Source organism: Engystomops pustulosus, chromosome 3, assembly GCF_040894005.1.
Source record: "Engystomops pustulosus chromosome 3, aEngPut4.maternal, whole genome shotgun sequence".
Lineage (NCBI taxonomy): Eukaryota > Metazoa > Chordata > Amphibia > Anura > Leptodactylidae > Engystomops > Engystomops pustulosus.
Genome location: NC_092413.1, coordinates 122,228,767 through 122,254,319, shown reverse-complemented (window position 1 = coordinate 122,254,319; position 25,553 = coordinate 122,228,767). Strand labels below are relative to the sequence as shown.

The 25,553-nt window shown below is 43.2% G+C and overlaps 1 protein-coding gene across 1 annotated transcript in view; it reads right to left on the bottom strand.

The window, feature by feature from the left end:
- Positions 1 to 25,310, bottom strand: part of UBE2J1 (ubiquitin conjugating enzyme E2 J1) — a 35,603-nt gene extending 10,293 nt beyond the window's left edge. The window contains exons 1-6 of the mRNA XM_072141965.1: positions 25,153 to 25,310; positions 9,263 to 9,336; positions 6,769 to 6,900; positions 6,596 to 6,680; positions 4,340 to 4,445; positions 1,809 to 1,932 (exon numbers count right to left, since the gene is read on the bottom strand). Of these exons, the coding sequence (XP_071998066.1) occupies positions 1,809 to 1,932; positions 4,340 to 4,445; positions 6,596 to 6,680; positions 6,769 to 6,900; positions 9,263 to 9,336; positions 25,153 to 25,183 (552 nt within the window). The 5' untranslated portion in view covers positions 25,184 to 25,310. The remainder of the gene's footprint in view (positions 1 to 1,808; positions 1,933 to 4,339; positions 4,446 to 6,595; positions 6,681 to 6,768; positions 6,901 to 9,262; positions 9,337 to 25,152) is intronic.
- Positions 25,311 to 25,553: the final 243 nt, after the last annotated feature.

The window sequence follows — 25,553 nt, the reverse complement described above, 5'->3', positions numbered from 1 at the left end:
TGGTAAGCTGCACAACATCAAAATAAATTACCGTATATACTCGAGTATAAGCAGTGGCCAACATCATAGTTGTGCGCCGGCCGGGCCGAGCGCAAGGGGCCGTCGTGGTCCTGGCGCCGGCCTGAAGTAACACGGAGCGAACATGACGTGCACTTGAAGATAAAAGAGGAGCTGCCCAGGCCGAATGGTGAATACCGAGTTAATTTTTTTTTTAAGGGCTGGCTATCTGCTACAGGGGGTGGGCAGGCTATATACTACAGTGGGCTGGCTGGCTATATACTGGGAGGCTGTGACCAATGCATTTCCCACCCTCGTATAATCTAGTCAAAAGATTTTTCCAGTTATTTGAGTTAAAATTAGGGGTCTCGGCTTATGCTCAGGTCGGCTTATACTCCAAAATTATGAAAATGTAAAGTATCTATCTGCATATTTTACATGAAATCACAGCATGCCTCCATGGACTTCTACTCCTCGCCATGCCTCCTGGGAAGCATGCTGTGTTTTTATGTGATCCGATATATGCATGGGGTACAGTTTGCAAATGTTAAGAAGCATATGGGCCTTAGATGATGGAACCCTGGTCACATAAAATAACTAGCTGAATGGGAAGGAGCTGCTGGATTCTGACCGGGAACCCTCCCACCTTGACTCACTCTAGATCTGGCTATATGCAGTACTAAGTTTCAGTACCCAGTACTATTTTATGGGGATCTGAGGTAAAAGAAAGGTGTCATTTAGTTAATAGGGCTCAATAGGAACCTGCCGCTAGCTGTATTTGTGAAAAATGCGGTGACAGGTTCCCTTTAAAGGACATCTACCATCAAAATCGAGCATGATAAACCAGGAGCCCTTACTTATATCCAGACACCGTGACTGTGGTAATCTTGATCAACTGAAGGGCTTTAGTTGAATGTTACCAGAGCATCTCCAGGCTGTTACAATGTAACCCCCTCTGCTCTCTCAGCACTTTCCATCTCCTCCTGCTTGTAATCTTACTGCAGCTGAAGTTTCAGCACAAGATGGAAAGGGGGAGGAGGGAGTTCTCCTAAGCAGTAAAACAGTCTGTGAAGCTACAGCATGGAGGGGCCCTGGTAATGTGCCCCAGATGCCATTCAGGGTCATTAGCATAATTTTAAATGTAGATTTTATCAGGAAGGAGGTCACAGATGACAAATAAAAGAAGATTACAGTGCCTGGTTCAATAAGTAAGTGTCCCTGGTTTATCATAATAGATTTTGATGGTAGATTTCCTTTATGACCACCCATGGATAAGGATGTATAAGCCCTGTTTCCAGAGGTGTCCCAGATTGATCAGGGCAAACGCTGCCTGATTTCAAAGCAGAAAATTAAGATTTGTCAGAATTTGTCTTGTGTTACAAACATGTTCTCATGATAAAATATAAACATATGCACAGTGTTCATTTTACCCAGCCAGCAATAAAATATAATACAGGCAGTCCCTGGGTTACATATAAGATAGGGTCTGTAGGTTTGTTCTTAAGTTGAGTTTGTATGTAAGTCGGAACTGTATATTTTATCATTGTAATCCGAGCCAAAACTCTTTTGGTCTCTGTGACAATTGGATTTTAAAAATGTTGGGTTGTCATAAGAAACAATATTAACAATAAAGCTTCATTACAGACACCTTTGATAACGGTTACAGCTGTTTATTGTAGCCTAGGACTAAAGTACAATAAATTACCAATATGCAGGGGTCCGTTTGTAACTAGGGGTCGTATGTAAGTCGAGTGTTTTTAAGTAGGGGACTGCCTGTATATAAAATACATGTTCAATACATCACTGAGTACCGTAAAACTGATTTGTCGAGCAAGCTCTCGGTCTTCTTTGTCATCTCGGCTAGACTCGGAGTTAAGTGGCAGCAAAGCGGATTTCATACTTATCCCACATGCTTCACAGAAGTAGTCTTGGGACCTGAATAAAGTACAATAATGAAGATGAACAGAATCATCACTAATCTAGTACAGCTTCACTCAAGTCTAGGACTATGTGCAACCTATTTCACATAAGTATGAGACAGCCCATAAATAAACCAAATAAATTAACCTAACAAACCATGAAAACCTTACAGATCATGTTCCCTTCACAACCAAGCGTTGTGGGTTCGCCCAGAAAATATAATTGAAGCAATATTCAAATTGTCAGAGATCCAGACCTTAAAGTTTAACCGTCATTTCAAAAAACTTTTGATATGTTGTAGGGCAGGTAATTTTAAGCCCTTTTGCAATTGGATTAGTTAGATTATTAGAATCTTGCTCCTTCCTCTTGTATTCTGCAGACTTCCCCTAGATGGCAGTGACTAATCAGATAGCTGTTACTATGGACATTCCGTCTTCAGAAAGAAGACTACGAACAGGAGACACGCCCCCCTCCCCCTGCAGTCAGCTGATTACCTCATGGCTCAGTGCTGCAGCAGTCATGTGCAGGGAGAAGCCATCACTAACGTAATAACCAAACACCTTCATCTTCTCTTTCCTCAGCTTTCCCTACACTTGTATACTGTATAAATACATAATCCACACGGACAGAAACTGCAGGCCCCCCTCCCCCATCACCTCACACAAGGAAGTGGCAGGAGAGGAGAGACTCCAAGCTGAGCCCTCATGTGCTGTGCTGAAGAGATAGATAGATAGATAGATAGATAGATAGGATACCCTGTTTCCCTGTAAATTAGACAGTGTCTTATATTAATTTTTGCTCCTAAAGAGGCACTAGGTCTTATTTTCAGGGTATGTCTTATATTTCCATGAAAAATAATTCACATTTATTGTTGAACAAAAAAAAATCTACTTCTCTAACATCCTTATAACTCTGCAAACTTATTTCTTGCAAAAAAATGTTTGTGACTCTATTTCTATTGGAATAATTGTTCCCAATCTCTCATGTTTAGCAATAGCACTTTCTTTAAATGATCCCCTTCTTGTCAGCACTTCTTGTCCATGTAACTGCTTGTATCACATTTGCAGAGCAACATTCAGAGATTTTATCCCATGATTTCTTGCCCCATGTCACACAACCTCTTGCAACAACTAAATGATTTACCAATACTAATGTATGGCGTGGGGGGAGCTGTAGCGATGGCTGCCGCTAGGTCTTATTTTCAGGGAGGCTTTATATTTCTTAGCTTGAACAAACTTGTACTAGGTCTTATTTTCGGGGGATGTCCTATTTTAGGGGAAACAGGGTAGATAGATAGATATGAGATAGCAGGCACTTGTGATGAGGTGACAGGAGGCAGGCTCCGCCCCTCCATCTTGCCGATTGTAGTTTTTTTTGAGAGCTTGAAACTCTGGTTGCTATGGGACAAGAGGTACTAAATGAGGACCGAGAGGCAAAATACATTGAGGAATGATTCCCAGGGACACCTGGAGCAGAATTATGTATTTTAGTTTTTTTTTGCTCAGAATGACGGTTACACTTTAAAGAGGACCTGTCACGCAGAAAATCAGCAATAGGAGCTGCTTACTAAAATAAGCAACTCCTAGTGCTAAAACAAACTCGGCAGTGTTACAATGATACCTCCGATAACGCTATCTAACACTGCTGCAAAGTACAATAGAAATGCAGGACCGCTCTCAAAGCGGTCTGGCGTATGCATGAGGGGGCAGGATTGTGGGCGAGATCAGGGGCGGTAACTGCTGCATGACGCGTGGCAGTCACCCCGGGCTATGGAGCTAGCGGGGCGGTCTGGGGAAGAGGCAGCGCCTCCGACGCCCCCCTCATGAATACACCAGACCGCTTTGAGAGCAGTCCGGCATTTCTATTGTACTCCGCCAGTGGTGTTAGATAGAGTTATCAGAGGTTTCCGATAACGCTAGCATTGTAATACTGCTGCGTTTCTTTTAGCACTAGGAGCTGCTTACTTTAGTAAGTTACATGAGCTTCGCCAAAACCCTGACTGAAAATACAAGAGGAGTGGGAAATGTTTGTGCGATGCACAATTATCTTTTTTGAAGATGGGGAGCAGTGGGGCCTTTAAACAGAAAAAGGTGGTTACAGTTACTTTTGTTAGATCCAATATTCCTCCTAAATGTTGTTCAAATTTATACAGGGGGCCTTGGAATCAAAAATGAAAAAGTGATAGTTAGTAGTTTTCAGGTGCTGTATGATGCTGTAAAATCCAGGGAAATAGGCCTTAAACATTCACCTTAACCATTCTGATAGCTGTTAAAAAATAACTATTTTTGGTTTATATAATAAGTGATCATTTAGAGCAGGGTGGGTGCACAACCTGCGGTAATTCTACCAATCTATAATTTGTCACCTACATATTGGATATCCCCAGGTTACTGACCAAGCAAGTTAATCTATTTATGCTTACTTTTTGGCAAGTGCTTTTCTTTCATCAGGTGTGTAGTCCAGGGAACCTATGGCACCTTCTCCTTTTGTAGGCATGAATCCAATGATAGCCAACAATGCAGTTCGTACTTAAAACACCAATATTAATTATGTTAAATCATTAATGGCACTTTAAATAATCACATAAAAGAGCATCCATTATTTTTTCTACACTATACTATATATTACATGCTTACAATCGATGGACACAGTTGGAGAAAGTGCACCTGAACCCGATCCATCCTGCCACCATAACTCAGGGACCCCTAACTGACCAACCTTCCACAACTTTACTAGGTCCAATGCATCTCACTCAGGATATTTGGCTCAAAAGTAGAATACGATTCCAACTGACCCCCATGCATTCTCTACTCAACCTGATATTATATACGCTGCACCTCCCGGATAGTCTTTCAGCAAGCTACAAACCCTGGTCTTAGGCAGGCACATTTCAGGTGAGGGAACTGTTGCATCCCTTAACGTGTAAACTGCTCCCTCCTACAAAGGGACTGATCTCCAGCCTATACTCTACTCTCAACAACACCAGAACCATGCCATCTCATTTGTACATGACTATGGGAATCATAGTTAGGTACAGTATATTATTCTCACCAGGACAATGGCAGAATATTTGGGCTAGAACTTGCAAGACCTCTTTCTGATACCTAGTTGAAAATGCTGATGAACAGGTACCTACACCTGAGCTTCTACATAAATTTTATCCTTTAGTACCAAATCTAAACTGGAAAGGTGGAGAATCAGATGTACCCTCATATCATATCATACAGTGGGTATGGAAAGTATTCAGACCCCTTTAAATGTTTCACTCTGTTTAATTGCAGCCAATTAATGTACACTCTGCACTCCATTGTGAGAAAAAAACATGTTCATAAGTATTCAGAGCTTTTACTCAGTATTGAGTAGAAGCACTTTTTGAGCTATTACAACCATGAGTCTTCTTGGGAATAATGCAACATTTGAGAAAATGCAAGTTTTTCACACTTGGTTGGTTGGATGCTGAACCTTAGTGGACATTTCCTTCTGATCCCCCTTGAGATGGTTCTACTCAGAACAGTTGTGTTTAATTAAATTTATTTGACAAGCACACACCTGTCTATATAAAATCACAAAGTGCAGGTCAGACCACATCAGAATCATGAGGTCTAAGGAACTGCCCAGAGACAGTATTGTGGCAAGGCACAGATCTGGGCAAGGTTCTAAAAGCATTTATGCAGCACTCAAGGTTACTAAGAGCACAGTGGCCTCCATAATCCTTAAATGGAAGAAGTTTGGGACGACAACAACTCTTCCTCGATCTGGCCGTCCAGCCAAACTAAGCAATTGGAAGCCTCTTCTCAGCGCAACACATATGAAAATCCACATGGAGTTTGCAAATAGAAACACATGAAGGACTCCCAGATAATGAAAAATATAATTCTCTGGTCTGATGAGACAAAAATGTAACTTTTTGGTTTTAATTTTAAGCAGTGTGTGGAGAAAACCAGCTGCTTGACAAACGCGTGTGTTCCATATTTCTCCCACCTCCAGGGAATCAAGAATTTAATTTGTAAGATTCTGTTATTTTTCTCCCTTTTTATTTTAACTGTTTTGCTGTGTTGTGTCATTTTATTTTGTAATTCATTTGTTTTTAACATCTTTTTGGACGCACTGTACATCTTTTGTAATTAAAGCGTTTACTTTAATTTTGGTCCCTGTATGCTCTGCAAACTCATAGCCAAAGTGTGGTTAGCTGTGTCACTGCTAGAGAGCTGTGTGCATGACTAGTGGTATAACAAGATGACTGCTTGAAATGCAAGAGTGGATGTAGAGTGGGATACTTATTGGTCCCAGTATAATTGCAATAAGTGGTGGCAGCGGATTAATATTTGGGGTGCCGGAGCTGTATGAAGTGCCAGGTCTCTGTGTACAGTGACCACTGCCATGCTCCTGATACAGCATTAGTTTCAGGCTGTGTATGGTTTGCAGACAGAGACCGGCAGTGACAGGCCGCACCAGGCTTAACAGGAGCAGGGAAAGAGTTCAGCAAATTCTCTTTCTTAATTTTAAAGCCCCTCGGCAACCATAAATATAAAACATATATACCTGGACATCCCCCTTAATATTATGGCACCTTTAACCCTAGACTTTTGTTTGATGCCTTTTCACTGAAATTTATTCAAGCATACAAACTGCTGCTTATACAGAGCCATTAGCACTGGATAACAAAAAAAGAACTTACTACTCCAAGATGGCTGCCATGTTTCAGGATGATGCCCAGAAATACTTAAGCAAATTTTCTTTCCAACTTCAAATCTACCATTAGCCTTGTAAACAAAAAATATTACAATAATGAAGTTACATATTTGTAGCTAAATAACCATGTAAAATGATCCAGAAGGGTAGCTGACTTACTGTTAATAAAATGATACTTGGTGGTTTCATTGGGTATTCAGGTGGAAGCACAATTCTGCCATGGTAAATGCCACTATCAAAATCGGAATCTGGTGGACCCCTGACAGTAAAGTGCCATTCAAAAAGATTATCCTTTATTAATAAAAAATAAGAATAATCAATGCAAATAATTTCAATGTAACAGTCGGATAAAGGTAAAATACACACAAAACCTGTGCTAGAACGGGTTTAAGAATGGTTGGTTTAAGGCTGGTAAAAACTGTATCAAGCAGCTTGAGTGCAAGTGTTTTGCTTGGAAGTAGTCTTCTCTGCTTTATTCAGAAAGGATCCAACTCTTTTGTGTGTACTAAAAATACTGCAGAGTAAAGTGACCATCACTCAAAGGTTTTTCAAATGTTTTTTTCTATGGGGGGGAGGGGACTTTTACTGCATTTTATGGTAGCAGTAACCAGTAACGGAAAAATTTGGGAAATCTGCAAAAAAACACTTTGAGAAAAATATATTCTTCAGGCACCTTCCTGGGTATATGGTCGTGTTTTAGTGATAAATAATACTGTTAAAGCGGTATCCCCACGAAGACAAGTTTCTTAAATGTACTCAGGATAACAAAATAACACATTCTCTAATTTACTGTTATTAACAAAAATACAGCACTACACAGACATAATTCCAGCCCGTCTCTATCAGCTCTGTAATTTCTGACTTTAGGGTAGGGCCGCCATCTTGGATTTCTGTGCGAGGCCATGGTGCTGAGATTTGTGTCTTTCTGCTCTGTGCCTGTAGCCACGCCCCCTGGCAGTCCTAGCATGGAGCTCACACGAATACACAAACACTCCCTCAATTCCTGCCAGCAAACACATCATGAGGAGAGAAAAGCTACAGGAGATACGTGATCCGGGGGAGGCAGGTACATATCTGTGAGATGTAGCAGCGCTGGCAGTGTAAAAGTTTGCCAGCCTCTGTGTAATAGGCATCATGCATCTCATCATCTCTGATCTGTCTCATCTCTCTTTCTATGTGTCAGTGTGTTACTACAATAGCAGAAGCCAGATGAAAGTGCAAATACACCTTGTACCCTGATAATATAACCGCACTGTCACCCCACAGAACCAGATGGATCATAATGTGTCTGCTTAGAGAGTCCCCACCCACACCCTGGAATTTTACACTGAGCAGCCTAGGGAGTGATAGGTGCTAAAACAGCAATAAAATGGATTAAAATTGTAAAGTAAGAGGTTAAAATGATCTTTATTGTATTGAAATGGGAAAACCCCTTTCAGTAATACATAGAAAAACACTTTTTTGAGGATGCCAAATTAAAATAAACACTTTGCGGTGAACAGATCGCCAAATTTAGGAAGGGAGTTTTTTCACAAGGTTAGTCTTGTGGAGAGGTCCAGTTCTTTTTCTCTCCCCATGTTGGTTTAGTACATTCTATTTTTTTTTTTTTCCTGGTACCAGCACTCCGCCCCATTCGACCCAGGTGTTTTTAAATTAACAGGAGACTGCATACAGGGGCCGCCTTCTTCCTCTCCGCTAGTGTCTGAGACCACATGGAACAGTGGGTACTCAACACCTCTTCACACATGGTGAGACTTTTTTCCTGTTCACATGGTACGGTATTGCATGGCATCCGCCGCTTCTGTGGTGCAGTGCTGGTGGGGACCCGGAGCCATGGGGGCTATGCCTGCCAGTATGGGTGCTGGGGGGCAACCGGGTCTTGGTCCCTGTCAGCGCTGTGCTGCAGTGGTGGTGGACGCCATGCGTAGGGACCCACCATAAAGAGGTCACCGTGAAGTGGTTGGCGGGCTTATACAATTTGATCAAAATGTAACTAAGAACCTCGAGTTCGTTATATAATGTAGCCTACCGGTAGTAGATCATTGTGTGATGTGTGGATGTGCGGTCCAGTTCTTTTTCTCTCCCCATGTTGTTGTGGAGAGGTTTCACTGCATATTTTAATATTTTACCAGAGATTTTGAAAGTCTCTCAGTTGAATGAAAAATGCCACAAAACACTGAAATAATGAACTGAGAAAACCCTAGTCAGTCCATTAAAATGGAGTGTGCACTCACCCACAATAGTGCAGCGGATGGGAATCCATGCATCATAGTGATATATGATACAAGGAGTCCCTTGATGAAGCATGCATGGAGTACCTTCCTCACCACACTGGTCAGTTTGTGGAATACTGCCAGTGCAAAATCAACGTTTATGGACTGACAAATGTCATGTAATACTGACATAAGCTAGTAGTCACAGTGCATAAAAGTAATAACAGAGTTCTGTCTTCCTATTCTAAATTACAGTGCAAAATAACTACATTAAATGCATATCCAGCACTACAATTGTTAGAAAAAATATAAAAACTAGAGATGAACCGGGTTTCTGGCTCTTAGTCATGGATCATGAATGGCAGGCAAACAGCCAAGACATGCATTATGTACTATATAACTACTGCTCAATCAAACCCAAGATGTACTGGAGCTTATACCTCTAGTGGCTGGGCATGATAGTGATCTGTAGCATCTTTAAGTTCTGCCGCTTCCTTCATGAGTCGCTTCACAGCTGGAAAATAATACAAGTGAATCTCAATACACAATAATAAGTAAACAACGTGCTTGGAATCAATGAAAAATAAGCATTGAGTTGCTTCAAGTGCAAGTGTCAGACGCATGTAAAAGACATACTGTATATACTCAAGTATAATCCAACCTAATTTTACCACACAAAAACTGGGAAAACTATATATGTATGACTGGGGGGCTTGGCTATATATGCATTGCACTGCTGGGGGGGCTTGGCTATATATGCACTGTCAGGGGGGGGGGGGTGGACATGTATGCACTGCTGGGGGGGGGGCTGGACACGTATGCACTGCTGGGGGCGTGGACACGTATGCACTGCTGGGGGGGGTGGCCTGGACAATAAAAATTGTGGGGAGCGCCCAGGGGCCTCCACCACTCTTAATACGGACTTTCCCATAATTAATAAAATGTCCAGCAGCAGCCTCCTCAATAATGACCACAGCGCAGCTTCCTAACAAAAATGAAACTGTGTAGTTACTTTCGGTTTTCTCTTCTCCCCACAGCTTCCTGGCGGTGCAGACAGAGACAGATATATGCACTCTGGCTCCGCACATACTATTACGTCATACACCGGCGGAACTGAGCGGGGAAGCGGCAGGAAACCGGGCGCACGATCTTAGTGAATCGCGTAAGAGTCCATGATCTTCGGACAACGCACAGCGGGTATCGTGACAGGACTGGGTAAGTAAATGCCCCATAGACTTGCCTCTGTCTGCACTGCCAGGAAGTTGCGAGAAGAAGAGGAGTGCAACAGGTAAGTACTACTGTATATATGTGCTGAAAAACCCCACCTCGCCTTATACACAAGTCTATACAAAAAATAAATTTACACACTCACCTTCCAGTGCAGTACTCTCTGCTGTATTAGCCGGCAGAGGGGCGGCCATGCGCTCTGCGGCCAGCGCACACTATGATAATTACGTTATATTGTGCGGTGGCAGGCAGAGTGCTTGGCTGCGCCTCTAATGGCTGTTACAGCAGAGAGAAGAAAGAGAAAGAGCCGCAGGGACGGGAGCATCGGGGAGCTGCGCCGAGCATCCGGGCCAGCCGGGAGGTGAGTATGTAAGTTTATTTATGTGCTGGGCAAACTGGGGTCTGGAAGGCTATATACTATATGAAGGGGGGTTTTTGGGGAAGAGGGAAAAGTTGTGAGTGTATCACTTTAAAATGTAACTTTTATTTGTTCTTATATTAAAATAACCAAGACTTGTGTGCGTCTACATACACCATGAGGTTCTGTGTGGCAATACAAACCACACTTAATCAATGTCACTGTGGCTATATACTGTAAGCCTGGGACAGTAATACAGGAGGAGGTCCCCTGAGTTTGAACAGTCCTGTTGTAATCCAATGTCACGTCCTCTTAATAATTTTTATAAGAGGAGACAGTGGTATATTGTTTGCATCATCCAGCGGCAGGTGCTAATAATCTGCAGGCCGCCTGAGAGCACAATGCTTCTATGTGTGAATAGAGACACAGTGCCGCGCTGTCAGATTCCTTGCTGGTATCGATGCGCTGCGCCGTATGTGTCAAGACACAGTGCGCCAGCAGCTTGCTATAGATAGTCTCCGCGCACTCACACACGGTATGAATTGTATCTGCCCCAGGAACCCAGCGCTGCACTGGCTCACTATTGGTATGTATGCTAGCACTGTCCCTCAGTTAATTGTCCCTATTCTGTGAGCATTGATTAGTGAAGAGTGTCCCGACAAGTGTTTCGCCAGGTCACCCTGGCTTCTTCTAGGGGAGGGGACGGCTGGTTCTGCCATTTTTTATGATGTCATTTTTTTTTTTTTTTATTGATAGGTTAATTGTCCAATCGGAAGTCACCATTGGTATGGTAATAGTAAACAATGTAACCAGAGTTTAAGGAGCTTTGTAAATGTTAGAATGTTGTTATTTATGTTCTGGATTGTGTATCGACTGCATACCTTGTAACAAATACGGGATACTCATAGTACTCATAGTGACATGTTCAAATGTACTGTGTTTAACAGTATAGTAGCCTTGTTATAAGCATTATTCCCATGAACAGAGCCAAGGAAAATCGGCCCATAATTCTTGAAGTGGATATTTAATGTACTTTTATTGTGTGGTACCACAAGCAGATCAGTTCAAATATCAGTGGAGAAAGAAGCATTTTACAAAAAACAGCCAAAGCCAAAATTATCATTAAGGCCATTGGGTTTAAGGCTCCCCATCCTGTATATCCAACGGCTCTCAGTTTGGAGGAGCAGAGTGTCCAGGTCACCCCCTCTGATCCCTAGGGTAACATGGGTGATGGCCCATCCTCTCAAACCTCTGGGATTACAGTTATGGACTTTCTTGAAGTGCTCAGCAATCGGGGTCAGCTGAAAAGCTCCTTAACCCCTTAAGGACGGAGGGTTTTTCGCCTCATTTCTCGCTCTCCAACTTCAAAAATCCATAACTTTTTCATTTTTCCGTGTACAGACCTGTGTGAGGGCTTATTTTGTGCGTAACAAATTTTACTTTCCCGTAATGTTATTTATTTTAACATGTCATGTACTGCAAAGCTGAAAAAAAATTCCAAATGTGGAAAAATTGAAAAAAAAACGCACGTGCGTCACGTTCTTGTGGGCTCAGTTTTTACGACTTTCACTCTTCGCTCCAAATAACACGCCTACTTTATTCTTTGGTTCGGTGCGATCGCGGTGATACCAAATTTATATAGGTTTTATTGTGTTTTAATACATTTTCAAAAATTAAACGAATGTGTACAAAAAAGAAAAAAAATTTTTTGCCATCTTCTGACGCTAATAACTTTTTCATACTTTGGCGCACGGAGATGTGTGAGGGGTCATTTTTTGCGAAATGAGGCGACGTTTTCATTGCTACCATTTTGAGGTCTGTGCGACATTTTGATCATTTTTTATTTCATTTTTTATGTTATGTAAAAAGGTGTAAAAGTCGCATTTCGGACATTTGGGCGCCATTTCCCGCCTCGGAGGTCACCGCCGGCCGTAACCGTTTTTATATTTTGATAGATCGGGCATTTTGGGACGCGGCGATACCTAATATGTCTGTGATTTTTACTGTTTGTTATGTTTTATATCCGTTCTAGGGAAAGGGGGGTGATTTGAACTTTTAATATTTTATTAATTTTTTTTATTTTTTAAACTTTTTTTTTTCTTTTTTTTTTCACTATCTTTTAGACCATCTAGGGTACATTAACCCTAGATAGTCAGATCGCTGCTACCATATACTGCAATACTTCTGTATTGCAATATATGGCATTTTTGCAGCACATTCATTACAATGAGCCACTGGCTCATTGTAACGAATATGCAGCTGCCAGATAGCCTCGTGTCAAAAGAAGACACGAGGCTACCATGGCAACTGATCGCCGCCCCCCGATGACGTTCGGGGGCGTGGCGATCAAAAAAAAGATGGCGGCGCCCACGCGCCGCCGTCTTTTAAACGCCGCCGGCGACTTTGCCGGCGGCGTTTAGGGGGTTAATAGCCGCGATCGGTGCAAGCACCGACCGCGGTTATTAGCGGTGGGGGTTTTGTGCAAAATGCAAAAACCCCCACCTTTGTATGAAGAGGACTCAGCCCGTGAGCCCTCTTCATACATCCCTTATACCTCTGCGCCGTAGAGCTACGGCGCAGAGCGTTAAGGGGTTAAACTCTGGTTACATTGTTTACTATTACCATACCAATGGTGACTTCCGATTGAACAATTAACCCATCAAAAAAAAAAAAAATTACATCATAAAAGATGGCCGAACCCGGCAGTCCCCGACCCTAGGAGAAGCCAGGGTGACCTGGCGAAACACTTGTCGGGACACTCAACACTAATCAATGTTCACAGAATAGGGACAATTAACTGAGGGACAGTGCTGGCATACATACCAATAGTGGGCCAGTGCAGCGCTGGGTTCCTGCGCCTGATACAATTCATACCGTGTGTGTGCACGGAATCTAGCTACAGCAAGCTGCTGGCGCACTGTGTCTAGACACATGCGGCGCAGCGCATCGATACCAGCAAGGAATCTGACAGCGCGGCACTGTGTCTGTATTCACACATAGAAGCATTGTGCTCTCAGGCGGCCTGCAGATTATTAGCACCTGTCACTGGATGATGCAAACAATATACCACTGTCTCCTCTTGTCCTCTTATAAAAATTATTAAGAGGACGTGACATTGGATTACAGGAGGACTGTTCAAACTAAGGGGACCTCCTCCTGTATTACTGTCCCAGGCTTACAGTATATAGCCACGGTGACATTGATTAACCCCTTAGCGCTCCGCGCCGTAGCTGTACTGCGCAGCTTCCCACTATTGGCGCTCAGCGCAGTACAGCTACTGCGCGAGCGCATACTATTTTAGAATTGTCACCACGTCGCGAGACGTGGTGACATCGGGCTGAAATTTGGGTGACAGAGGCAGGAGGAGTTCCTGTCTCCGTCACCCGACCAATCAAATTGGTCCCGCCCGCCGATCGCCGTGATTGGCCAGTCAAACCTGACTGGCCAATTACAGCGATTTTAGGCTAAAAAACGTGCTTTTAGCACTTTCCTCTTCCTCCAGCGGCACCATTTTGGTTTGGTATCGCTGGAGAGAGGAAAGAGCGTTACTGTGTGCACCAAAATACACTTTTACACTATAAATAGTGTTCTGATCCTTATCTGATCCCTATTGTTCCCTACAAATTCCCATCCTATCTGTTTTTTCCTGTGTCCTGTGTGTTCCCTGTGTGATCGCCTTGTGTGATCCCACGTGTCTTCCGTTTTTCCCTGTCTGTCCCTTCTGAACCCAAACGCACTTTTCAGTGCGCTGTGTTAGCGTTGTTCTGCACTGGACGCACTTTTCAGTGCGCCGTGTGAATAGCGCTGCACAGAATCTTTAGCAATCTTAGCGGTAGTTAGTTTGTCTTAGGGCAAGCTAGGTGCATTTGTAGCGCCTTTTTGCGCGGTGCACATAGGTTTTTTTTCGGTGCCTGGTAATATTTTTTTCCAGAACGCCGTAGGTGTACCCGTACTTAGCTATTTTTTGTGTGTGCCATCTGTGCGGCTGGTCCGTGTGGCTTGGTGTGCATTATCTTTTTTTTTTTGTGTGCTATCTGTGCGGCTTGTCCGTGTAGTTTAGTGCGCATTATTTTTTTTGTGTGCTATCTGTGCGGCTTGTCCGTGTAGTTTAGTGCGCATTATTTTTTGTGTGTGCCATCTGTGCGGCTTGTCCGTGTAGTTTGGTGTGCATTACCTTTTTTTTTGTGTGCTATCTGTGCGGCTTGTCCGTGTAGTTTAGTGCGCATTATTTTTTTTGTGTGCTATCTGTGCGGCTTGTCCGTGTAGTTTAGTGCGCATTATTTTTTTTGTGTGCTATCTGTGCGGCTTGTCCGTGTAGTTTAGTGCGCATTATTTTTTGTGTGCCATCTGTGCGGCTGGTCCGTGTGGCTTGGTGTGCATTATCTTTTTTTTTTGTGTGCTATCTGTGCGGCTTGTCCGTGTAGTTTAGTGCACATTATTTTTTGTGTGTGCCATCTGTGCGGCTTGTCCGTGTAGTTTGGTGCGCATTATCTTTTTTTTTTTTGTGTGCTATCTGTGCGGCTTGTCCGTGTAGTTTAGTGCACATTATCTTTTTGTGTGTGCCATCTGTGCGGCTTGTCCGTGTAGTTTGGTGCGCATTATCTTTTTTTTTTTGTGTGCTATCTGTGCGGCTTGTCCGTGTAGTTTAGTGCACATTATTTTTTGTGTGTGCCATCTGTGCGGCTTGTCCGTGTAGTTTGGTGTGCATTATATTTTTTTTTTTGTGTGCCTGCTAGACGGTTTATCCGTGTAGTTTGGTGCACATTATCTAATTTTTCTTGTTCTCTATTTTTTTTTGTGTGCAATGTCTCAGAAGACGTACACCGTGTTGGAGGCATATAACATGCTTGCCTCTGACACCGAGTCAGCTAGTGGGGATGATGGTCCCTTTTACCTATCATCATCCTCCTGCTCATCTTCCAGTGACCTGGAAGGACCCCCAAGAAGGCGCCGTAGGGTTCCAGGGACTTCTGCAATTGAAGTGCCTGGGACTTCTGCAGGAGAAGTGCCTGGGACTTCTGCAGGAGAAGTGCCTGGGACTTCTGCAGGAGAAGTGCCTGGGACTTCTGCAGGAGAAGTGCCTGGGACTTCTGCAGGAGAAGTGCCTGGGACTTCTGCAGGAGAAGTGCCTGGGACTTCTGCAGGAGAAGTGCCTGGGACTTCTGCAGGAGAAGCGTCTGGGGCTTCCACTGACCCCACATGGGTAGCCCCAGATAATTATACCCCTCAGGTCCCTGACTTTTTGGGCCATCCTGGCATTAACTTTGACATGACAGGGCTCAGAGCTGTAGACTTTTTTAAGTTTTTTTTTGATGAGGAGCTGCTAAATATTATTATATTTCAGACAAATCTCTACGCTGCACAACATATTGCCCAAAACCCCACGTCCTTTTATGCACAACCCTACAGGTGGACCCCTGTCACTGCAGCAGAGATGTACAAGTATTGGGGCATAATACTCCTTATGGGGATAGTAAAGAAGCCTTCAATCAGGGACTACTGGAGCACAGATATACTGTACCACACCCCCATGTTCCGCATGGCAATGAGCAGGATGCGCTTTGAAGCCATCCATAAGTTTTTGCACTACACTGACAACACACAGTGCCCACCCAGAGGTGACCCCAGTTATGATCGGTTATTTAAGGTCAGGCCCATATTAGATCATTTTAGTGCCAAGTTTGCCCAGGCATATACTCCCGCAAAACATGTGAGCATAGACGAGTCCCTGGTACAATTCAAAGGGAGACTTCAATTCCGCCAGTACCTGCCCAATAAGAGGGCAAGATATGGTGTGAAAATGTATAAGCTGTGCGAAAGTTCATCAGGGTACACATACAAGTTCAGGGTATATGAAGGGAAGGACTCCACTATAGTGCCCCCAGAATGCCCCCCCTTCCTGGGTGTTACAGGGAAGATAGTGTGGGATTTAGTGCACCCACTGCTGGACCAGGGCTACCACCTCTACCTGGACAATTTCTACACCAGCACCACCCTGTTCAAGTGCCTCACTTCCAGAAATACTGCGGCATGCGGCACTGTACGCAGAAATCAGAGAGGTCTCCCTAAGTCGCTGCTTGGGCAAAAACTTAAAAGGCACGAAAGCAGGGCACTATGCAGCGACTCTGTATTGTGTGTTAAGTACAAGGACAAGAGAGAGGTCCTTGTATTAACCACAATACATGAGCACACCACCACCCCTGTCCCAGTACGAGGTGCCAGTGCAGAAGCCCCCAAGCCAGACTGTATTTTAGATTATAACAAATACATGGGAGGGGTGGACTTGTCTGACCAGGTGCTTCAGCCGTACAATGCCATGCGGAAGTCGAGGGTGTGGTACAAGAAGCTGGCCGTGCACATCATGCAGATGGCATTGTATAATGCTTATGTGCTGCATCGATATGCCGGCCAGAGGGGAACTTTCCTGGAATTTCAAGAGATGGTAATAAAGTACTTTCTTTTTGGAGACCAGGAAGGGGGGAGTGCTAGCACATCTGGAAGTGAGGCCACATCACGTATTGTACCAGGGCAGCACTTTCCAGGAGTAGTTCCCCAAACAGCCAGCAAGGGAAGGTCACAAAAGAGGTGCAGGGTGTGCTCCAAAAATGGCATTCGGAAGGACACCATTCATCACTGTGAGACATGCCCAGAAAAACCAGGGTTATGTATGAAAGATTGCTTCCGAATTTATCATACATCCCTGGATTTTTAGAGTACCCTGTTGTTACCCTGACGCACAGCTTATACATCATGCCGCACCTTCCCTTCTAAGCCCTGCCATGTGCCCAGCCTCTAGATTACTGTCCCGTATGCTTTACCCGGGAAAACATGCATCATGATTTTTAGGGTGTTTGTCTCCCATGGCAGCAGCTGGGCACAAAATGACATAATAGATATTTTTTACTATGCACTATCCATTTTGCACTTTTTCAGGGGTCCACCTGTGGGGTTAAAATGCTAACTATACCCCTAGATTAATTCATGGAGGGGTGTAGTTTCCAAAATAGGGTCAGTTCTTAGGGGTTTCTACTGTACTGGCCCCTATTGGCATCTACAAATCTTTCATGATGCCAAAAAGAAAAAAAAAAGTACAATGTCTGTGCTCCAACAAGTTATTCCCTTTTGAGCCCTGCCGTGTCACCATCCTACAGATTATTGCCTCCTATGGGGTATTGCCCTAACCGGGGTAACCCGCAGAATGATTTTTGATGTGTTTTTCCCCAGTGGCATGAGTTGGGCAAAATACTTTTGTCACTTCAATGGCATATTTGATAAATTGCAATACAACTGTTTCTCTGCACTACTCACTTTGTATTACATTTGAGCCAGCACCTTAGGGGTTAAAATACTCATACAAGCCTACATACATTCTTTGAGGGGTGCCCTTTCCAAAATGGGTTCACTACTTGGGCTTTCTATTGTACTGGTACCTCGGGGGTACCCCCCATTACCAATCTAGTGAAAACGAAGCTTGAAAACCTAAATTGTGCTTCTTTCTTCCTGACCCCTGCCGTGTGCCCAGCCTGTAAATTATTGGCACATGTGTGGTATTGCCGTACTCAGGACAACCCCCAGAATGATTTTTGGGGTGTTTGTCTAAAGTGGCATGGGTTGGGCACAGTATATGAGGCACAAAAATGACTTTTTTGAGATAAAAACACAATTTTTACTCTGCACCATTTACTTTGCATTCAATTTTGACCAGCGTGTTGGGGGTTAAAATGATCATACAAGCCTACATACATTCTTTGAGGGGTGCCCTTTCCAAAATGGGTTCACTACTTGGGAGTTTCTATTGTACTGGTACCTCGGGGGTACCCCCCATTACCAATCTAGTGAAAACGAAGCTTGAAAACCTAAATTGTGCTTCTTTCTTCCTGACCCCTGCCGTGTGCCCAGCCTGTAAATTATTGGCACATGTGTGGTATTGCCGTACTCAGGACAACCCCCAGAATGATTTTTGGGGTGTTTGTCTAAAGTGGCATGGGTTGGGCACAGTATATGAGGCACAAAAATGACTTTTTTGAGATAAAAACACAATTTTTACTCTGCACCATTTACTTTGCATTCAATTTTGACCAGCGTGTTGGGGGTTAAAATGATCATACAAGCCTACATACATTCTTTGAGGGGTGCCCTTTCCAAAATGGGTTCACTACTTGGGAGTTTCTATTGTACTGGTACCTCGGGGGTACCCCCCATTACCAATCTAGTGAAAACGAAGCTTGAAAACCTAAATTGTGCTTCTTTCTTCCTGACCCCTGCCGTGTGCCCAGCCTGTAAATTATTGGCACATGTGTGGTATTGCCGTACTCAGGACAACCCCCAGAATGATTTTTGGGGTGTTTGTCTAAAGTGGCATGGGTTGGGCACAGTATATGAGGCACAAAAATGACTTTTTTGAGATAAAAACACAATTTTTACTCTGCACCATTTACTTTGCATTCAATTTTGACCAGCGTGTCGGGGGTTAAAATGCTCACCACAACCACCGATAAATTCTTTGAGGGGTCTAGTTTCCGTAATGGTATCATTTATTGGGGGTTTCTATTGCACTGGCACCTCACGGGCCCTGCCAACATGACATGGCACTCCAAATCCAAACGTGTGAAAACGGAGCTGGAAAATCAAAATTTCACTCCTTCCGTTCTCATCCCTTCTGTGTGCCCAGCCTGTAAATTATTGGCACATGTGTGGTATTGCCGTACTCGGGACAACCCGCAGAATGATTTTTGGGGTGTTTGTCTGAAGTGGCATGGGTTGGGCACAGTATATGAGGCACTAAAATGACATTTTTGAGATAAAAACGCAATTTTTACTCTGCACCATTTACTTTGCATTCAATTTTGACCAGCGTGTCGGGGGTTAAAATGCTCACCACAACCACCGATAAATTCTTTGAGGGGTCTAGTTTCCGTAATGGTATCATTTATTGGGGGTTTCTATTGCACTGGCACCTCACGGGCCCTGCCAACATGAAATGGCACTCCAAATCCAAACGTGTGAAAACGGAGCTGGAAAATCAAAATTTCACTCCTTCCGTTCTCATCCCTTCTGTGTGCCCAGCCTGTAAATTATTGGCACATGTGTGGTATTGCCGTACTCGGGACAACCCGCAGAATGATTTTTGGGGTGTTTGTCTGAAGTGGCATGGGTTGGGCACAGTATATGAGGCACTAAAATGACATTTTTGAGATAAAAACGCAATTTTTACTCTGCACCATTTACTTTGCATTCAATTTTGACCAGCGTGTCGGGGGTTAAAATGCTCACCACAACCACCGATAAATTCTTTGAGGGGTCTAGTTTCCGTAATGGTATCATTTATTGGGGGTTTCTATTGCACTGGCACCTCACGGGCCCTGCCAACATGACATGGCACTCCAAATCCAAACGTGTGAAAACGGAGCTGGAAAATCAAAATTTCACTCCTTCCGTTCTCATCCCTTCTGTGTGCCCAGCCTGTAAATTATTGGCACATGTGTGGTATTGCCGTACTCGGGACAACCCGCAGAATGATTTTTGGGGTGTTTGTCTGAAGTGGCATGGGTTGGGCACAGTATATGAGGCACTAAAATGACATTTTTGAGATAAAAACGCAATTTTTACTCTGCACCATTTACTTTGCATTCAATTTTGACCAGCGTGTCGGGGGTTAAAATGCTCACCACAACCACCGATAAATTCTTTGAGGGGTCTAGTTTCCGTAATGGTATCATTTATTGGGGGTTTCTATTGCACTGGCACCTCACGGGCCCTGCCAACATGACATGGCACTCCAAATCCAAACATGTGAAAACGGAGCTGGAAAATCAAAATTTCACTCCTTCCGTTTTCATCCCTTCTGTGTGCCCAGTCTGTAAATTATTGGCACATGTGTGGTATTGCTGTACTCAGGACAACCCGCAGAATGATTTTTGGGGTGTTTGTCTAAAGTGGCATGGGTTGGGCACAGTATATGAGGCACTAAAATGACATTTTTGAGATAAAAACGCAATTTTTACTCTGCACCATTTTCTTTGCATTTAATTTTGACCAGCGTGTCGGGGGTTAAAATGCTCACCACAACCACCGATAAATTATTTGAGGGGTCTAGTTTCCGTAATGGTATCATTTATTGGGGGTTTCTATTGCACTGGCACCTCACGGGCCCTGCCAACATGACATGGCACTCCAAATCCAAACATGTGAAAACGGAGCTGGAAAATCAAAATTTCATTCCTTCCGTTCTCATCCCTTCTGTGTGCCCAGTCTGTAAATTATTGGCACATGTGTGGTATTGCTGTACTCGGGACAACCTGCAGAATGATTTTTGGGGTGTTTGTCTAAAGTGGCACGGGTTGGGCACAGTATATGAGGCACTAAAATGACATTTTTGAGATAAAAACGCAATTTTTACTCTGCACCATTTGCTTTGCATTTAATTTTGACCAGCGTGTCGGGGGTTAAAATGCTCACCACAACCACCGATAAATTCTTTGAGGGGTCTAGTTTCCGTAATGGTATCATTTATTGGGGGTTTCTATTGCACTGGCACCTCACGGGCCCTGCCAACATGACATGGCACTCCAAATCCAAACATGTGAAAACGGAGCTGGAAAATCAAAATTTCATTCCTTCCGTTCTCATCCCTTCTGTGTGCCCAGTCTGTAAATTATTGGCACATGTGTGGTATTGCTGTACTCGGGACAACCTGCAGAATGATTTTTGGGGTGTTTGTCTAAAGTGGCACGGGTTGGGCACAGTATATGAGGCACTAAAATGACATTTTTGAGATAAAAACGCAATTTTTACTCTGCACCATTTGCTTTGCATTTAATTTTGACCAGCGTGTCGGGGGTTAAAATGCTCACCACAACCACCGATAAATTCTTTGAGGGGTCTAGTTTCCGTAATGGTATCATTTATTGGGGGTTTCTATTGCACTGGCACCTCACGGGCCCTGCCAACATGACATGGCACTCCAAATCCAAACATGTGAAAACGGAGCTGGAAAATCAAAATTTCATTCCTTCCGTTCTCATCCCTTCTGTGTGCCCAGTCTGTAAATTATTGGCACATGTGTGGTATTGCTGTACTCGGGACAACCTGCAGAATGATTTTTGGGGTGTTTGTCTAAAGTGGCACGGGTTGGGCACAGTATATGAGGCACTAAAATGACATTTTTGAGATAAAAACGCAATTTTTACTCTGCACCATTTGCTTTGCATTTAATTTTGACCAGCGTGTCGGGGGTTAAAATGCTCACCACAACCACCGATAAATTCTTTGAGGGGTCTAGTTTCCGTAATGGTATCATTTATTGGGGGTTTCTATTGCACTGGCACCTCACGGGCCCTGCCAACATGACATGGCACTCCAAATCCAAACATGTGAAAACGGAGCTGGAAAATCAAAATTTCACTCCTTCCGTTCTCATCCCTTCTGTGCGCCCAGTCTGTAAATTATTGGCACATGTGTGGTATTGCTGTACTCGGGACAACCCGCAGAATGATTTTTGGGGTGTTTGTCTAAAGTGGCATGAGTTGGGCACAGTATATGAGGCACTAAAATGACATTTTTGAGATAAAAACACAATTTTTACTCTGCACTATTTACTTTGCATTCAATTTTGACCAGCGTGTCGGGGGTTAAAATGCTCACCACAACCACCGATAAATTCTTTGAGGGGTCTAGTTTCCGAAATGGTGACATTTTGGGGGGTTTTCTATTGTACTTTTACTTCAGGGGCTCTTCAATTACACTGTGGCACCACAAAATAAATTGGCCTTCCAAATTCCCGGTATCGCTAACTCTGTTCTGGACATCGATGTGCGGGGAAACAGCAGCTGACATCCACATGTCTGGTATTGCCGTACTCGGAAGAAGCAGGGCAAGAAATTAGGAATATATATTTACCTCAAATTCCTTCTGAATGTATCCGTTTTAGGGCTAAATTGGAAAGATTGAAATCAAAAATTGAAATTTCAAAATTTCCACTCCATTTTCATATGCTTCCGGAAAAATAATTAAAGGGTTAACAGACTTCTTAAATGCTGATTTGAATAGGTTGAGATGTTAGGTTCATAAAATGGTGTTACTTGTGGGGGTATATAGCACATAAGCCTTTATACGGCACTTCCAAACTGAATTGATCACCAAAAAGTTCGCATTTTTCAAATTTCAAGAAAATCTGAGAAGTTGCTACTAAAACTTCAAACCTTCTCACATCCATAAAAATAATGGAAACGTAAAACAAATTATGGATATAAAAAGAAGACCAATGGCAAAAGGTTTCTATCAAAAAAAATTTGTGGTATCACTTTTTGTCTAAAAATTATAACATTTGAAACTTTGAAAATAGTCATTTTTTTCAAATTTTTCCTAAATTTTTGAATTTTTACCCCCCAAAAAAGGAACAGATCACCGAAATGACACTACTAACATAAACTACAATGTCTCACGAGAAAACAATCTCAAAATCACAGAGATATCTTAAAGCGTTGAAAAGTTATTACCACAGGAAGAGACACTGGTCAAATTTCCAAAAAAAGTTGCGAGCCTTAACCTGCAAACAGGCTGCGTCCTTAAGGGGTTAAGTGTGGTTTGTATTGCCACACAGAACCTCATGGTGTATGTAGACGCACACAAGTCTTGGTTATTTTAATATAAGAACAAATAAAAGTTACATTTTAAAGTGATACACTCACAACTTTTCCCTCTTCCCCAAAAACCCCCCTTCATATATACTTTAATCCTTTGGTGGTGCACATCGTGGGTGTTTGCTCTGTATAGTGTGAACATGCTTCTAGCCATATATACTAGGAAGGCTGTGACCAATACATTTCCCATCCTCGGCTTATACTCGAGTCAATAGCTTTTCCAATGTTTTAGTGGTATAATTAGGGGTCTCGGCTTATACTCGACTATATACATTACAGTGTTTGTTTTTTCAAATATACTATAGTAAAAGCCAAGTGCAGCTTTTTCAACACAGAAATTATGCTGAAAAACTCGGCTTATATTTGAGTACATACAGTACAAAGCTTATGCAAGATACCAGGGCCAGTCATTTGAATGTGAAAATATAAAAATGTAACTACTCCTTACAAGATAAGTAGTGCCCTGAATGAAGAAAATGTGTCCCCATGGCCCCTGCACAGCAAACATGGAGTACCAAGGCATTTTTAGTGGAACTGCAAGTGCGCTAAGTCTCCACATGCCTGCAAAGAAAATCTCCACAAGGAGAGCTCTTACTCCCTGCCCATGATGTTTCCGTGTCAGCCAGAGGTGCCATTGAATTACCACTTGCATTTTCCAGGGACTTCACTACCTGAGCTATCTTCTGGTACACGGAAGGCACCAAGTGGCTGAAGCGGGTGACATGTCCCTCCAGGACCGCTGGATGCAGTACAACCATAAGTCATGGCCGTTATGACATGATGATAGATAGCAGTTGTGCTGTTCTCGCTATACGTAATTATACATTTTTCTGAATAATAACAGTATTATGTCATAAGGAAAAGGCCACAAATGTTACAACTGTCAGAGAATCTTACTGATGAATATCACCAGTAACTAAACTTACTATGTCCATGTTTATCAGGAACTGCTGTTATTTCCCACACATTTGACAGCTGCACGAATGACCTTCACAATTCCACAAATTATACTATTTCATTAAAACTGTAAAGTTTTATTAATATAATCTAATTAATTTTAAAAAGTAGTTTTTTTAATCTATCATGTGTTATGAGCCCTGTAACTTACAGGAGAAAAAAAAATGCTCATAGACGGCAGTAGAATTGGCGATGTAAATCAACAAATGTGATGTCATGGCGGAGGGAGTGGGGGGCACAAATTGGTTGCCATGACTGTTACATTCTATAAAAAAAAACATAAATATTCAAATCAACCACTTTCCCTTGAACGAACAATAAGTAAAGAATAAACACATATGTGTTTGAAAATGGCTTATCCCAGTCTAAAAATATTGCTTATTTTTTGCCATTTTACCACTTAATTTGTAGAAAAAGACACCTTAGACAGCTCCTACAATGAGCTATGAAAAAGTTACAGATGTTAGAATATGGAAAAAGGCATTTTGCTAGGTCATTTTTAAAGAAAGATTTATATTAATGGATCTCTCTGATCATCTGGGCAGATAATAATAAAGGGCCATCACAGCAAAAGCCATTAAAACAAACACTGTAACAATATGGGAAGACTATTTTTTTCTGTTCTACTGCATTAGAATCTTTTTCAAATCAAGCTCCCAGTCCATTTCATGGAATATTAAATGATGCCATTGGGAAGTTCCATGTGTACCACAGAAAACAAGACCCCATATGTTCTTGTAAACGGAAATAATTGAAAAGTTATTGTTTTGTGGGAATTGAAGAAAAGCTATATAGTAAGGGGTAAGTGCCCGGACCTGAAGGGGTAAAGCTGTGTGTCAGTCCTGGTATGGGGACAGCTCATCACTTATTTGCCTGATCGTAAAGCAGAGTCATGTGAATATGTGATACCGTGAGCCGGCCCATTGTGGCTCATGTACCCAGAGCACACTCATCGTGATGACTCCAGTGACTGCTACACCTAACGCCACATAAACACCTCACAACCCTCCCATACGCGATCGGAAGTAAGTAGGTCACCGCCTGCCCAGCGATACATGAGGCAAGGAGAGGGGAAGGCAGAGCACAGCAGGCAGCATCCTGCCACCACACAGCACACAAGCAGCACATAGGACAGCCACCAGCTCACCCGGGCTCTTCAGGTTGTAGCGAACCTCCATGTCTGCCTGACAGCGGCCTACACCCCGCCTACTCGCGGACGCGTCCACTCACGTGATGCCGCATCACCCCGGTCACGTGCTCACCGTGAGGGCGGAGTTTGCCCTCGGTTTCTACCCTAATGGCCTGGAGGATCCGATCACAGCAAGTTATGGCGGAGGTTCTACTCTAGTGACAGGAAGCATTATAACATGTAGTGCGCCATATGCAGTAACATACCAGCAGTTTCCTGATATAGGACAGTGGAAGGGAACCTATGGCACAGCACAAGGCCTCCTCCTGCAGGCAGACCGGGACATTAGGAGCCAGGGGATGTGGATATTGCTGGATTATTAATCCAAATTTCCTCTCCTGCCTTCACCTCGCTGTGCC